The sequence below is a fragment of the Coniosporium apollinis genome, assembly GCF_000281105.1.
Source record: "Coniosporium apollinis CBS 100218 chromosome Unknown supercont1.6, whole genome shotgun sequence".
NCBI classification, from domain to species: Eukaryota; Fungi; Ascomycota; class Dothideomycetes; genus Coniosporium; species Coniosporium apollinis.
Window position 1 is genome coordinate 718,148 of NW_006913268.1, and position 13,876 is coordinate 732,023.

A 13,876-nucleotide genomic window follows, 5' to 3' on the forward strand; every position below is an offset into this window, starting at 1 on the left:
GCCTCCAGTATCCTTACCGTCGAACGAAGTCCGCCCAAAAGTGACCTACAGCAGCCGGACGCTTACCTTTCGCATCTGAGCCGCTACGACCGCCGATAGCACGCAAACTGTCAACTTGAGCTTGACGTGACGCTGCACGAGACACACGTCTTACCAACATCCAACGGTCGATTCCCATAATAAACTCCAAGTCCTATCTATTCACGATACCGAGCTTGCGCCCGCGTAGTGTACGCCCAAGATGTCGGGAGAAGCATGGCTATACCTGCTGGCGGTGCTGATAAACGCTGTAAACCTATTCCTCCAGGTCTTCTTCACCATAATGTACAGCGATCTGGAATGGTAAGTTGTACTGTCCTCGCCTTCAGTCAAGTCCTTCACCACATGGACTGTCCTCTGGGCGCAGTTGCTCGCGTGCCGCCTCCACCGATCACAGCGGAAAGCGCATTACTTTTTCCTATATCATGGGATATCGACTAACATCATGCCCCAAAAAGTGATTACATCAACCCCATCGACCTCTGCAACCGCCTCAACACCTACATCATCCCCGAAGCCGCCGTACATGGATTCTTGACCATCCTCTTCCTGATCAACGGATACTGGGTTGCTTTCATACTGAACGTACCACTGTTGGCATGGAACGCGAAAAAGTTAGTGCACGGAATAGTGGCAGCCCGGCCTGGTACAACAGCGCAAGTATGGGAATCTGACGAGCCGGCAGGATCATGGAGAACCAGCACCTGCTGGACGCGACCGAGATTTTCAGGAAGCTCAACGTGCACAAGAAGGTAGCGGCGCCAACATCTGTCATATTGAATATTATATTCTTACTTCGTGCGTATCAGGAATCATTCATCAAGCTGGGCTTTCACCTAGTCATGTTCTTCTTCTATCTCTACAGGTACGTTCCGTTCCTCCGCCCCCGCAGACTGGCTTTATCTGACAACTCGTACCTACAGCATGATTGTTGCTCTTATCCGCGATGAGTCGCACTGACTGCGGAGCGAGGTGGGAAGAAGCATGCATCAAGCAGCACGGCTGCGTTGAGCGGCTCATGCGCAGATCAGGCTATTGTCAAAGTTGGGTCTTACATGCGCAGAAGGAGCTTCCCTTATCGAGGGGGGCCATGGTATAGGGACAGACGAGGTGTTGGGACACGGTGCGAGGGGTTCGAAGTAGAAAGGCGATGGGGGTGAGCAGGGCTGGAGTAGAGCGCATGGAGTCAAGGAGTAGCGGCAGCCGGTATTCATCTGCAATGATACCGTATTATTTGTACATTGGAGGCGGCGGAGCACGTTAATGCTGTCATTCCGGGTTATCCATCATGCTTCCTGGGTGCCTCCAGATTGACAGGAGGGAGCTGGGAGTGAGCACCGTAGGTGGCTTGCTCGAACTCTTTGCATGTGACTGCTTACTCATCTAGCGCTTTGCTCCGAGATCCTCCCGAAAACACCACAAGTCGCATCGCCAAATGCTTGGCAATCACCATTGAATTACAGCCTGAGTTCAAGCGCAACGTCATTCGCGTCAGGAGTACGAACCCGAAGCGCACGCCGGCCTTGGAAGCTCCAACCGCACAATCTTACCAGCAATGACGACCTCGACCACAGGTAAAGTGCCCACGGGCTACGCCGAAGAAATAGTACTCAGCGAGTCCACCTTCAGGTCCGCCCACCGCGCCATCGAGTCCGCCTCCGAGCCACCCAGCAAGAAGCGGAAAAGAGAGGAGCGCGGCGATGCCAGCATACTGTACGGCAAGGGTGCTTATAAAGGGCCATGGGCGCGATATGAAGAGGAGCAACCAGAGGCGAGCTCAGGCTCGGAAGAGGAGGTGGAGTACGAAGAGGACGAAATAGCGCCGCAACCGCTACCAGCGCCAACGAAGGCGGGCACAGATTACGCGGAAACAGGAGATGGGAAGGAGACCACCCAGTTCCACGGATCACAGCAGTACGACTATCAAGGGCGGACCTACATGCACGTACCGCAAGACCTAGGCATCTCACTAAAAGGCGACATCGATGTAAAGAACTACTACTCGAAGAAGCTGATCCACACCTGGAAAGCGCACAGCAAAGCCATCAACCAGCTGCGCTTCTTCCCCGACTCCGGCCACCTGCTCCTCTCCGCCTCCGCAGACTCCAAAGTCTCCCTCTTCGACGTCTACCACCAGCGCGAGCTGCTGCGCACCTACTCCGGGCACACGAAGAGTGTAAACGACATATCCTTCAACTATGACGGCCGCTCCTTCCTCACCGCCTCCTACGACAAATCCATGAAGCTCTGGGACACCGAGACCGGAGCCTGCATCTCACGCTTCAGCACCAAAGCCACGCCCCACGTAATCCGCTTCAACCCCTCCGAATCCCACAACCACGAGTTCCTCGCCGGCCTCTCCGACAAGCGCATCGTGCAGTTCGATACGCGCTCCGGCGAGCTGGTCCAAGAATACGACCACCACCTAGGCCCGGTGAACACGATAACCTTCTGCGACGAGAACCGGCGGTTCATCACCACGAGCGACGACAAGTCCCTGCGGGCCTGGGAATACAACATCCCCGTGCCCATCAAATTCATCGCCGAGCCGCACATGTACCCCATGGTGCGCGCGGCCCCGCATCCCTCGGGGAAATACGTCGCCTTCCAAAGCTCCGACAACCAGATCGTCGTCTACCAATCGACGGACCGCTTCCGACAGAATCGGAAGAAGGGCTTCAGGGGCCACAATAATGCGGGCTATGCGATTGATGTGAGTATTAGCCCTGATGGCGGACTGATCGCGAGTGGGGACACGGGCGGGTTCCTGTGCTTCTGGGACTGGAAGAGCTGTAAGATGGTGCATAAGATCTCGACGGGGGAGGCGCCGGTCTTGGCCGCGCAGTGGCATCCCAGGGAGACGAGTAAGGTCGCGACGGGGGATTTGAATGGAGTGGTTAAGTACTGGGATTAAGCTTTTTGGCCGAGGGAGTTGCGGAGGCCGTATGGTGTGCATGGACGGAAGGGGGCGTGGTTGGGGATGGCTGTGAGTTTGGGGAGCGCTGGAGTTGTTTGTTGTCCTACCGTCCTATATTAGCCGCCTTTAGCGCTATTGCGAGATTCGGCGCGCAGTGGATACTCGATAAGCAATTTTCCGCTATGCTGGCGTCTGCTGGGTATCGTCGTTGAGTACGGTCTTCGTTGCAATTCGCAGCTGCTTGTGAGAGGGAGCAATAGGTAGTGAGATTTATATGTGACCAATAGGAAATGCCATTTCAACCCTGGTACACATCGGTTCACGATTTTCCTATCATAATCTGCTAGAGGGCTCAATACAAGTGTGCCATCGGATGGTGTTTCTAAACCTAGTTGAAATTGGTATAGCTAACAGACTGACCCCTCGCTGAGCCCTAATTCTTCCCGAATCCGTCGAACAAATATGAATACAGCCCCTCTTCCCTGCCAAACAAATGACAGGAAGAGTTGCAAGGAAACAGTTGAAACCCCCTCCAACAGGACCCAAGAAACTAGCAGCTGCCCGATACCAAGATATTACAATCCCTCTCCCCCTGGTTTCGTCTCTTCCAACGGAAACAACAACACAGTGCAATCTTGACCAAGGTAGCCTCCCTCCACACACCTCTACTCCTCAATCCCAATTCCACTATCCCTCACCTGACTAACCACCTTCCTCCCCCCCTTCCCCTTCTTCGCCGGCTTCGCCGCCACCTTCACATTCACCTCCTCCGCAGCCACATTCGCCGCCTGCGCAACAGCAACATCCGCCGCCCTCACGATCTCCAGCTCCTTGACGCTCAGACTCCCAAACTCACTCGCCCTCACCTCGGCGCGCTGCGCCGCGTCCCTGATCTCGCGGTTGTTCTGCGCAACCGTCGTCTCGGCGAGGTCGACGTAGCGCTCGAAGCGCGCCTTCAGGTCTGCGAGGGCTGAGGAAGCGGCCAGGAGGTCTGCGGCGCGGAGTGAGGCTTCGGCCTCCAGGTCCGCGATGCGCTCGTCGCGGTTGGCGAGCCGGAGGTTGAGGTCGGCTGTGGTGTCCTGTGCTGTTTGGGTTAGGAGTGTGATGGTCGTGTTTCGCTCCAGGAGGGTGGCGTTGAGGGCTGCGAGGGCGTCGGCGTGCGCGTTTTGAAGGGCGACGACTTGTTCCGCCTCTTCCTGGACGCGCTGCCCGAGGCTGCGCTTGTCGGCTTCGAGGTCCGAGATCCTGGCGTTGGCGGAGTTGAGGCCCTGCTGCAGGTACGCAATCTGCGTGTCGCGCTGCTCGGTCTCCATGCCGTACATCTGAGCCGCCTCGACGGCCTCGTTCTCCAGCTCGAGAATTCGGGCGGCGCGGTCGCCGAGGGTTTGGCCTAGAGTTGTGATGTCTTTATGCAGGCTCTCGACCTCGGCGATCTTCTGCTCGACGAATGCTTCGTGCTTCTCGTTCGTGTCGCGCAGCGTCTGCGTCAGGGCATGCACGTCGCCGTCACGCGCGGCGAGGAGGCGGTCGCGCTCTTCAATTGCCGTCTGCATTGCAATCTCCGTGTCTTGGAGTTGTTGCTCTAGGTCTGCGATGGTTGTGTCGCGCTCCAACACAACACTTTCGGCGGCTGCTCGTGCAGCCATCTCCGCGGCCATGTTCTGCGCGTGCAACTCCTCCGTCGCGGCCAACGTGTTGTTGAGCTGCGCAATAGTCTGCTCTTTTTGCTGCTGAACCTCGAACAGCTTCTGGCGTAACTCGTTGGCCTCTACGCCTGCCCTCCGGACACTCTCCTCAAGCATCTCAATGGTGTTGGCGCGCTCATCGAGCTCCGCCTCCGCGGCCTCTCGCTGGCGGCGTTCGGATTCGGTGAGCGCACGGAGGGACTCGAGCTCGGCACGGAGCGTTTCTAGCGAAGTTTCAGCGGTCAAGATTTTGCTCTCGAGGGAATTGATGAAGGCAGCGTTGTTGTCAAGTTCGGCTTCTGCGGCTTCGCGTTGGATCCTTTCGGCGGAGGCGAGTTGGTCGACGGCTGCGAGCTCATTGCGCAGCTTCTCGAGGGCGGTCTCTGTAGACTCTACCTTGAGTTCAAGCTTGGTAATTTGGACGGTCTTCTTGTCCGATTCTTCTTCCGCAACGGCTCGATGTGCCTGCTCGAGGGCGACCTTCCGTTCGAGCTCATCAATTGCGTCCGCATGCCTCTTTTCCAGCACAAGGATAGCGGCTGCGTGCTCACGCTCCAGACGAGTGACCAGCTCCTCCAGCCTCGCAACTTCGTCGCGATAGCTTTGGAGGCTTTGCTGTAGCTTGCTAATCGACTGGCTCTGAGTATCGATCTCAGAACCCATATTCTCGATCATGGCGTCTTTCTCAGCAAGTTCGGCGTTGCGCTGCTCAAGCAGATCGTTTGCGCTGTCAAGCTCTTCCTCGACATCAACGATGGTCTTGGAGCGGCGCTCCGCCTCGGTATCCAGCTCGTGCCATTGCGTCTCGAGGTTCTTCATGCGCTGGTCGGTGTGTGCGAGCTTGTCGAGGACGCCGTTGTACTGGCGGCGGAGGACCGCGCAGAGTTCCTGTTGCTCAGTAACGGTCGTTGTCTTTTCGTCCAATTCAATGAGAGTGGCTCGAAGCTCTTCAACAAGTGCTGCTAGAAAAGGGCCATTCTCGAGCTGGTTAAGCTCTGCACTCGGGAGCAGAAGTTCGACTTCGAGCCGGGCGTGTTGAAATGCGCCTCGTACCGATGAGAGGATAGCCTCCGTTCCCGCCTCTGGTGGGGCAAACCCAAGGCTTTGCAGCTCAACGACGAGGATTTGCAGGGCAGCTCGCGCATCGGATGCTTCGCGAGTGAGCTTTACAATAGCGTTCTCGAAATTGTGGATCTCGGCTTCGTGGGTGGGGTCAGGAATTGACGTTTGTGTGGACGGCTCGTCGTGCTTGCCATTGCTGAGAGACCTGCGAGAGTGACCGTTGACGGTCTTTGTCGTAGTGGTATCGATAGATAGCATTTCCTGAGAGAGGGGGATGTCCGCTGGATCGACAAGGACGAGATCATCATCCTCGTCGGACACTTCATCGCCCATGAGTACATCCCCATTAGTGTCCTGACTGCTGAGATACTCGCTATGTGCTTCACGCTCGAGAATCTCTCTTCGGAGCGCAGCGATCTCGTCCTGCATTGTCTTGACCTTCTCGTCATCCTCCACTTCCCCAACGTCGATGGCCATTTGGCGCTGGCTCTCGAGCTCATACTCGAGCTGTTTGACGCGCTCGTCGCGCTCATGCATCTCACGACGTAGCCTCTCCAACTCTTGCCTGACCTTAGCATCGTCGCGCTTGTGCTCTTCGATGGTGTTTACCTCTTCGCTAAGGTGACTACGGCGCAGTCTCCGCTTGACACGGTCGTCCAGGATTTGGGTTAGTGGCGAGTATTGGATCTCTTCGATGGTCGGAAGATTCTTCGACGAGTTTGCGAGAGTGGCCGGCAGCGAGTGCCGAGCTTTCCGAGACTTTGTCGGCTGCAGCTCGTGGGAGGACGAGGCAGGTGCTGTCAAAACAGCCGTTTCGTTTATTTCAATCTCAACGATCGGCGGGCCGGGATCAGAGAAGCGGACCTTGCGACGGCCACCCTCTGGCTGAGACTCGGGGATGATAACAGCGATGGTGTCCTGATCATCGAGCTGAGGTTGGCTGGCTGGCTGACCTGGGTCTTGGGTGGATTGATGAGTTTCGTGGGTCTCTTCAACTATGGTGGTGGTCTTCCTGACGCGTTTCTTCTTGCGCGGCTGTGAGTCTTCGGCAGTCGGAGGGGGTGAGGAAGATGGTGCGTCTTCGGCGGCTTGGCCCAGGTCGTCTATCGACTGCGTACTGCCCCTGCGCTTTCGCCGGACGCCTCGAGGTGCAGCTGGTGCAGCTCCGTCGAGCTGGTCTTGGGCTCTCGTACGCATGGTGGGCTTCTGACGGGACTAAAGTGGATGGAAGGTGTTTGCAGCAAGCAATGCTGGTTTGTACAAGAGAAGTGGGTTGAGCACAAGAAAACACAGTGATGTGAGCAAGGGACGTTGCACAGCGGTGTTGTCGTCTGTTTTGTGCGGAGGAGAGGCTGGGCGGTTTGGGAGAAAATCGTCATAAACGCCAGCCACTGGCACTCGCTCGTGAAGCGAACTCCTGTTCGCTGGTGAAACAGCGGTGACGTAGGGCACGCGCTCCTCTTCACAAGACGCGTCCAACAGAGCAGAGCAACCACGTTCAATGGGTGTTCTGGCTGTTCTGATCGCAGCCAATTCACGTGGCAGCGCGTCGCACCTGGGCAGCGAATGTTACCTTCCTCGCCGCGGCCGGTGAGGCTCTCAACGGGCAGCCTAGATCTGCCTGCATAGACCGACGCGTCCACGTGATGCCGGACGGATAATCGACAGCCCCGCCGATATCGCAGCCTCCAATCCCGCGGTTCACGATGGAATCACTACTGTCGAACACCTTATGTTTGCTAGGTTACGTGCTTAAGAGTGCAAGACCAGCTTCCTCGATGCTAGTCGATGAAGGACTGCTGTCTCGTTTCTCCGGGAGAGCGTGCCTGACTGCAACATCGTAGACAGCTGTCAAGTAACGTCGCCACCAACCACAAGAGACACTAAAGGTGTACTGTCACGAATTGTTGACGCCCATAGGCTGAAGTTTGTACGCCGCAGACGACTCGAGGGCTAGGGTACAATACCTCAGCTAGCCGTGCCGCATACTCCCGTAACTCGCCATCTTCCTCCACCCCATCATCGCCCATTGCCTGGCCCATACCTCCGCCGCAGCTGGTCACCTCCCACCACCGGGCCTCAGCTCATGCCAGTATCGCCTGCATATCGTCGCTCTGGAAGGGCCACTGACAATGGACACCCTCCGCAGCTCTCACCTTCTCGTCCTTCCCGCCGAGCTCATCAACCACATCCTGAGCTTCCTCCGGCCCATTGACCTCGCAACCACCTCACAAACCTGCCGACTTCTTCGCGACCATGCCTGCGACGACGCCCTTTGGCACCCCTTCGTTCAGTCTTCCGTCCCCGGCCAAGTCTTGCCACGCCCCTCGTCGTCCTCCTGCCCATCATGGAGCACCTCCCCCTCCTACCGCGCCATCTACGCCTCCCACCACCCCCACTGGTTCTTACCCCAGAACAAGCTCTGGTTCGCCGACACCGCACACACCGGCAAGCTGCTCATATCCCGCTATGACCCACGCACAAACACCATCGCGGCCTACGCCCTGGTAGCCGAGCGTGGCGGGCATGAGTTCGAGCTATGGGAGCATAACAACGACGTCATCATTCACACCTTCGCCCCCAAAGTCCAGCTCGACCTTAACCAGCCTGTACTCAAGCTCTCTCCGCATGCCTGGGCCCGCGCGGACAGCGAGAGCTGGCAGGGCAAGGGGATGCGGTACCAGCGGGAGATCCGGATGGACTGCCACGGCGGCAGCCCCGCGCACCAGGGCATCCACAGCACCTTCATCCTGGCGCGAGCGCTTCCGGCCGACCAGATACGCCCGACGACACAAGTCTGGCCGCCTCCGCTGATCCCGGCCGCCGAGCGCGTGCGCAATGAGAGCCACGACCGCCAGTACCGCTCGACGAGCCACCGGCCCACCAGCCTCTCCGAAGTCTCGACCTTGACATTCCGCCTGCGCCGCTGGATGGAGTTCTCCGCCCACGCCAATAATGCCGCCCTCGCTATACCGCCCGCGCATTACGACGCTTTCGCGGCACACCCCGGCATCGGCGCGGCCCTCAACGGCCTCGCGACACTCATCGCCAGACACGCGGGCGGCATGCCTTTACGCATGGGCGAGGACGTCGCCACGTACGCCACCCTTCCGCCTGAGCTGTACACACCCAGCAAGACGAAGCCGTACCAGGGCATCTGGGTCGGAGACTACTCCGGCCACGGCTGCGAGTTTCTCCTCATCGCGCAGCCGGACCGGCCGGGCCCACTGCCGTACAAGGCTGAGACGACGCTGAGGAGGATTAGGGACAGAGGAGGCAGCATGAGCAGCCAGGACAGTTGGGAGAGTGTCGGGGCGGGGAGTGCGTCCTCGTCTGCAGTGGCAGAGGAAGAAGACGAGGGCGAGGCGACGAGCGATGACGAGGACAACGGGGCTCAAGGGGGGCCGGTCGGACCTGGCTTCAGCGCTCCCAAGGCAAGGGAGGAGAAGCCCAGGAAAGAGGAGGAGTGTAAGGGGAGGCTGGAGGCGATCAAGTTGACTGGTGATCCGAACATCCCGAGGGGCGAGTACACCTTCATCGTGCCCGAAATCGGCGACGCGGGCCTGCTTAGGGTTGCAAGAGAAGCGACGTTCAGGGGCGCGAGGATCGTCAGGAGTGTTGGTCACGTGGCGGATCACGGGTTCAGGGATGGTGAGTCTCTTGTTGTTCCTCTTACTTGGTGCGCATATGCTTCCTTTAACTTTCGCAATTGTGCGCTCTCAACCAATAAATGTCGTGCACCCAGAATTTTTTGACAACCTCGCTGACAACAATATCGCGTTTACAGACGAGTTCATCCCCAGCCAGCTCGTCCTGATAAGCCACGACAGGCTAGCGCAGTACTGGGAGAATTTTGGCCACGTCAGCTTTTACGAACGTGTCGACATTGACAAGTTCCTCGCTGTCGAGTGACGGCTTCCGGTTTCAGTTTTATTTACCAACAACCCATCACTCCTGCAGGCCTCATGTGTATCATCGATAGAGCATCCGATACAACCTCACCATCAACTTGAGCAACAAGGTGCTGAAGCGGAAAGCGTAAGGAGTAGACACACCTGAAAGCATCACCATCGATACAGACACTCCCGACATTTCATCCGTCGAGCTGTCTTCCACTTCTCACTCGGCAGAGACCCACAGCAAGCGCCGTAAAGCTGACGATCGCTTGTCAATGGCTGAATTTTGCGACTTCATCCGCCTTTGCTTCAAAGGCGATCATGCTAATTGACTTTTGTGGGCTGAGCCCGAGAAGGGCTGTATCATCTTCGAGAGCTTCCTCTGCCTTGTATCTTGGAAGAGAGCTGAGGATCTCCTCACCGGCGTCCCAGAGCCACAGTCTTGAGTGTCGTCAATTCGCGAATCCAAATTGAGCTGGCAAGACCTGATTGCTTGTGGAAGCAGCGCGGAGACTCTGCGGGATCAGGAGCTGGGATGGTTTCGGCTGCTTGACTGGATATAGGGAGTGTGGCACGTGAGGCGTCGCGTGCACTTTGTGTTCAGTATCTGCTAGAGCTGGAGCGGAAGGCCTGTCTGAGGCAATTTTTCAAGGGGTTGTCTTGATCCTCCTATCATATCATTCAATCGTCTCGACACCTTTACCGTGAATGAACCTGACCAAAACGAAAAACCATCCATCATATCTCCTTATCTCGCATGAGACTCTCCACAAAAACTCCGTCTAATGCTCAAGCTAGATCCTTCTACCTCTAGCCAGTCCCTATGTCTGTCTATTCGTATCGCAGCATCCGAACGCCGCCAGCGCCACGCCTATACCTCCTCCGATGCCCTCGCTCAGCGGCCCCAAGAATCTCACTCAATCAACCCCCTCATCCACAAAACCATCAACCGCACCCTTGCTCTCTTTGCTCGCTCCGCTCGTTTCTTTCGTCTTGCTCTCCTGACCTTCTTCACCGCCCTCGGCCTCATCCACCTGCTCAGCAGGCACAAGAGTAAACACAATAACAAACAGCGGCGTGTTGGTCGCGCGGTTCTTGAGCACGTATCTGAGTGAGTGGGCGCTGTGGTCAGCGCGTGCGGCGGCTTGGGTTAGTTTCGCGCAAATGCAGCAGATGAGCATGGATTTGTGATTTTGAGAGTCGAAGGGGAGAAGCAAGAGAGGAGAGAGATTGAGGAGCGTAGTTGGAAGAAAGGGGCGAGAAGAAAAGGGGGGGGATTTACCGAAGCGGTTGCCCATCCCAATATCGAACGATCGGCAGCGTGAAGCCTGGGAGCTTGAGTGCGAACTCTGTCCCTCTATCAGCACGTCCCGGAATAGCACCCATAACAATCAAAAGGCACTCTCAGGGGAGGAGCAAACCAACCATTGAAATCTAGATACGGATTGAAGAAATCGCACAAATACGCCCTCCCCTCTTCGAACTGAAATTCCTTCCTCTTCGGCTCCTGCAGAAAATGCTTCTTCCGCGCCGCCGCATCCGCAGGCACCTGCGCCGCCTCCCTCGCAGCCTGCCCATCGCCTTCTGCGCCCTCCTCTAGCACCACGACGCCGGAGTCTGGGACCTCCTCGCCTGCGGCCGCCGTTTCTGCCTCTAGGGCTTCCTGCGTCTTTTTGCCCCCTCCCTCGCCCTTGTCCTCGCCTTCGCCCTCGCCCTCTTTCTCCGTCTTTCCCGCTATCGAGTTTCCTACTCTTAATACGTTGATACTGCTCAGCAGCGGCCCATACAGATACGGCTCCTCGGCGTACACATCCCCATCGAGCCCGGGATCAATCATCCACTTGACGATGCGGAACGCAGTGTTGAAGCCCGGGGGGAGGCGATCCCGGATCGGATGGTCGAAGTCGTTGCCGAAGACGACATCGTTGCCGTTCAGCGTCTGCTTCAGCGCGAAGGTGAAGGCGATGCTGTAGCGGTCGTGGATGTGGGTGGCGTGGGTGAAGTAGGGGGATGTGGAGAGGGAACCTTTCGGAAGTCCTATAGGGTGTGTCAGGAAACTATTTCTTGGGCTTGAGAGAGGAGAGAAGGTTAAGATACCCCGGTAGTCCTGTATGCGCACGTTGATGCTGGCGTCGATATGCTCGGAGGAGATCTTGAGGGGCGTAGGGTCGTTGACGTGGACGGGGTGGTGGGTGCTGGGGTCGTAGTTGGGGCCCGCGGTCACTTTGAGCATGTATTTGGTGTGTTCGGCCATTGTTGATGCTTGATGTGGTATCGATGTGATGGAGGCGGGTCGCGGTTTGTTGCAGAAGCTGTTGAGGCTGTTCGCGTTCCGGTAGTAGGTCGTTGAGCGCTTCTGGTCGATTTGCAAAGCAAGCGCTTCGGTTTACTCTATCCGTTTTAGAAGGCGCCCAGGTGGTATTCTGGGGTCCCTCGCTGTGCTGGATCTTCGAGATCCTGCACTCGAGATCTCTCCCTCATGACGTCTGCGGGGCACGTCAATCACACGTCGCGCAACAGAGCAACACGCCCCTGGCAGGTTTACAGGAGCTTGCTCTATATTCTCTATGCTCACATTACAGCAGACCCTTGCATGTCTATTCTACAGCCGCTTGATAATATCCTCTACTACCTCGTCGGTCTTAGCGTTACCACCCAAGTCCGGCGACAGTAATTTTCCCTCCTCTAGATTGGCGTCCACAGCGGAGTAGATTTTCGCGGCCGCCTTTTCCTCTCCCATAAACTCCAGCATCAAGCCCACGCTCCGAATCGTTGCAATTGGATTTGCGATCCCCTTACCCTCGATATCTGGCGCAGAACCATGGCACGGCTCCCCTATCGCGAAGTTCTTCCCCACATTCGCGCTCGGCACCAACCCCAAGCTCCCCACTAACGCAGCGGCCGCATCGCTGAGAAGGTCTCCGTAGAGATTCGGCGCGACAACGACATCGTAGTGGCTGGGCTTCAGATACAGCTTGTAGAACATGCTGTCCACAATCTGCTCCTCCACATTGAGAGACTGATATTTCTCCTCACCGAGCGCCGTTCTTGCGCTCTCGCGGAACAGCCCATCCGTCTGGCTGAGCACATTGCTCTTATGCGTGATAGTAACCAGCGGCTGCTTGTGTATGCTATCCCCACCAGCATCCCTAACCCGCTGCCGTCGAAGCGCGATGTCGCCGGCCATGCGCGCGATGTTCAGGCTGGCGTACTCGGTTATCTCTTTGATGGCGCGCGCGGTCTTGCCTTTAGGGCCCATGAAGGTCTCTTCCTGCTTCACGTAGAGGTCTTCAGTATTTTCGCGGACGATGACAAGGTCGACGGGGGAGTGGGCGCCTGCGACCGTTTTGACGGGGCGGACGTTGGCGTAGAGGTCGAGGCGTTTGCGGAGGGCGACGATGGGGGAGGAGTAGCCTTTGGGGATGTTCTTGGTTGGGGAACTGGGTAATCGTTGTTCAGCCGTGACCCGTCCTGCAGCTGCGCAACTAGTATTGTGTGTTATACCTGACTGCGCCGAATAGCGCGCCATCGCACTCCTTCTTGAGTATTTCCACTGTCTTGTCCGGCAACGCTACACCCGTCTCCTGGAAGGTTCCGAACCCTGCATCGAGGTTCACGAAGGAGAAATTAAGCTTAAAGGAGCTGGGAAGAGCTTCGAGGATGCGGCGGCCGGCGGGTATGACCTCGCGGCCAATGCCGTCGCCCGGTATCAGACCTGCCAATGGATCAGTTTGAGCTTGATTAAGCATTCTGAGGAGTGGTGTACCTATCCGTAGTGTTCGTGCTGCCATTGTTGTGTGACTGAAACTTGGAGTTGTGATATTGTATTCTTCAAAGTTACGGATAATTATTTACCAGGGTCTGATGCCGCAGCCGAGATTGGAGAAGCGAAAGACACCCATCCACCTCGCCCGAGAGACGCGAACATCAAGCTTCACGATCTTTACAGCAGATCTTGAATCTTTATGGTAAGTGACGCTCGTTTAAGGGTAAGTTCTAATACTCCGGGATTCATTCAAGAATGCTTTGCAGCGTTTCCATTCGTTTTACCCGTTACTCCCCAAGCAGGAACAGACTGTTAATACCTGATTCTTTCGAAGCCTTAACTCTTGAAGACACGGCTATAGAACTATTACCTGAGATTATTGCCTTTTCCTCTCTTCTTATATAATTCCGTCTGTAAGTGCCCTTATTTTATTGCGTCTATATATATTATAATATAGAAAGGCTTAATACTAGAACTTAATTTATTAGAGTAATATACAAGATATTATATA

The 13,876-nt window shown here is 56.5% G+C and overlaps 6 protein-coding genes across 6 annotated transcripts; 3 read left to right on the forward strand and 3 right to left on the reverse strand.

Annotated features, from left to right (window-relative positions):
* Positions 1 to 241: 241 nt before the first annotated feature.
* Positions 242 to 999, forward strand: W97_01876 (ER-derived vesicles protein ERV14; the record flags this gene model as incomplete). The annotated part of the gene is made up of 5 exons (XM_007779779.1): positions 242 to 342; positions 498 to 653; positions 725 to 791; positions 849 to 904; positions 963 to 999. The coding sequence occupies 5 exons, from the start codon at positions 242 to 244 to the stop codon at positions 997 to 999; spliced, it is 417 nt and encodes a 138-aa protein (XP_007777969.1).
* Positions 1,000 to 1,594: 595 nt separating this feature from the next.
* Positions 1,595 to 2,953, forward strand: W97_01877 (uncharacterized protein; the record flags this gene model as incomplete). The annotated part of the gene is made up of 1 exon (XM_007779780.1): positions 1,595 to 2,953. One exon carries the CDS (start codon positions 1,595 to 1,597, stop codon positions 2,951 to 2,953), a length of 1,359 nt encoding a protein of 452 aa, XP_007777970.1.
* A 668-nt stretch (positions 2,954 to 3,621) lies between these two features.
* On the reverse strand, positions 3,622 to 6,900 carry W97_01878 (uncharacterized protein; the record flags this gene model as incomplete). Its single annotated transcript, XM_007779781.1, has 1 exon — positions 3,622 to 6,900. The coding sequence occupies one exon, from the start codon at positions 6,898 to 6,900 to the stop codon at positions 3,622 to 3,624; it is 3,279 nt and encodes a 1,092-aa protein (XP_007777971.1).
* Positions 6,901 to 7,835: 935 nt separating this feature from the next.
* Positions 7,836 to 9,615, forward strand: W97_01879 (uncharacterized protein; the record flags this gene model as incomplete). Its single annotated transcript, XM_007779782.1, has 2 exons — positions 7,836 to 9,354; positions 9,491 to 9,615. 2 exons carry the CDS (start codon positions 7,836 to 7,838, stop codon positions 9,613 to 9,615), a joined length of 1,644 nt encoding a protein of 547 aa, XP_007777972.1.
* Positions 9,616 to 10,516: 901 nt separating this feature from the next.
* Positions 10,517 to 11,853, reverse strand: W97_01880 (uncharacterized protein; the record flags this gene model as incomplete). The annotated part of the gene is made up of 4 exons (XM_007779783.1): positions 10,517 to 10,706; positions 10,882 to 10,948; positions 11,025 to 11,636; positions 11,697 to 11,853. 4 exons carry the CDS (start codon positions 11,851 to 11,853, stop codon positions 10,517 to 10,519), a joined length of 1,026 nt encoding a protein of 341 aa, XP_007777973.1.
* A 348-nt stretch (positions 11,854 to 12,201) lies between these two features.
* Positions 12,202 to 13,390, reverse strand: W97_01881 (homoisocitrate dehydrogenase; the record flags this gene model as incomplete). Its single annotated transcript, XM_007779784.1, has 3 exons — positions 12,202 to 13,039; positions 13,104 to 13,314; positions 13,366 to 13,390. The coding sequence occupies 3 exons, from the start codon at positions 13,388 to 13,390 to the stop codon at positions 12,202 to 12,204; spliced, it is 1,074 nt and encodes a 357-aa protein (XP_007777974.1).
* Positions 13,391 to 13,876: the final 486 nt, after the last annotated feature.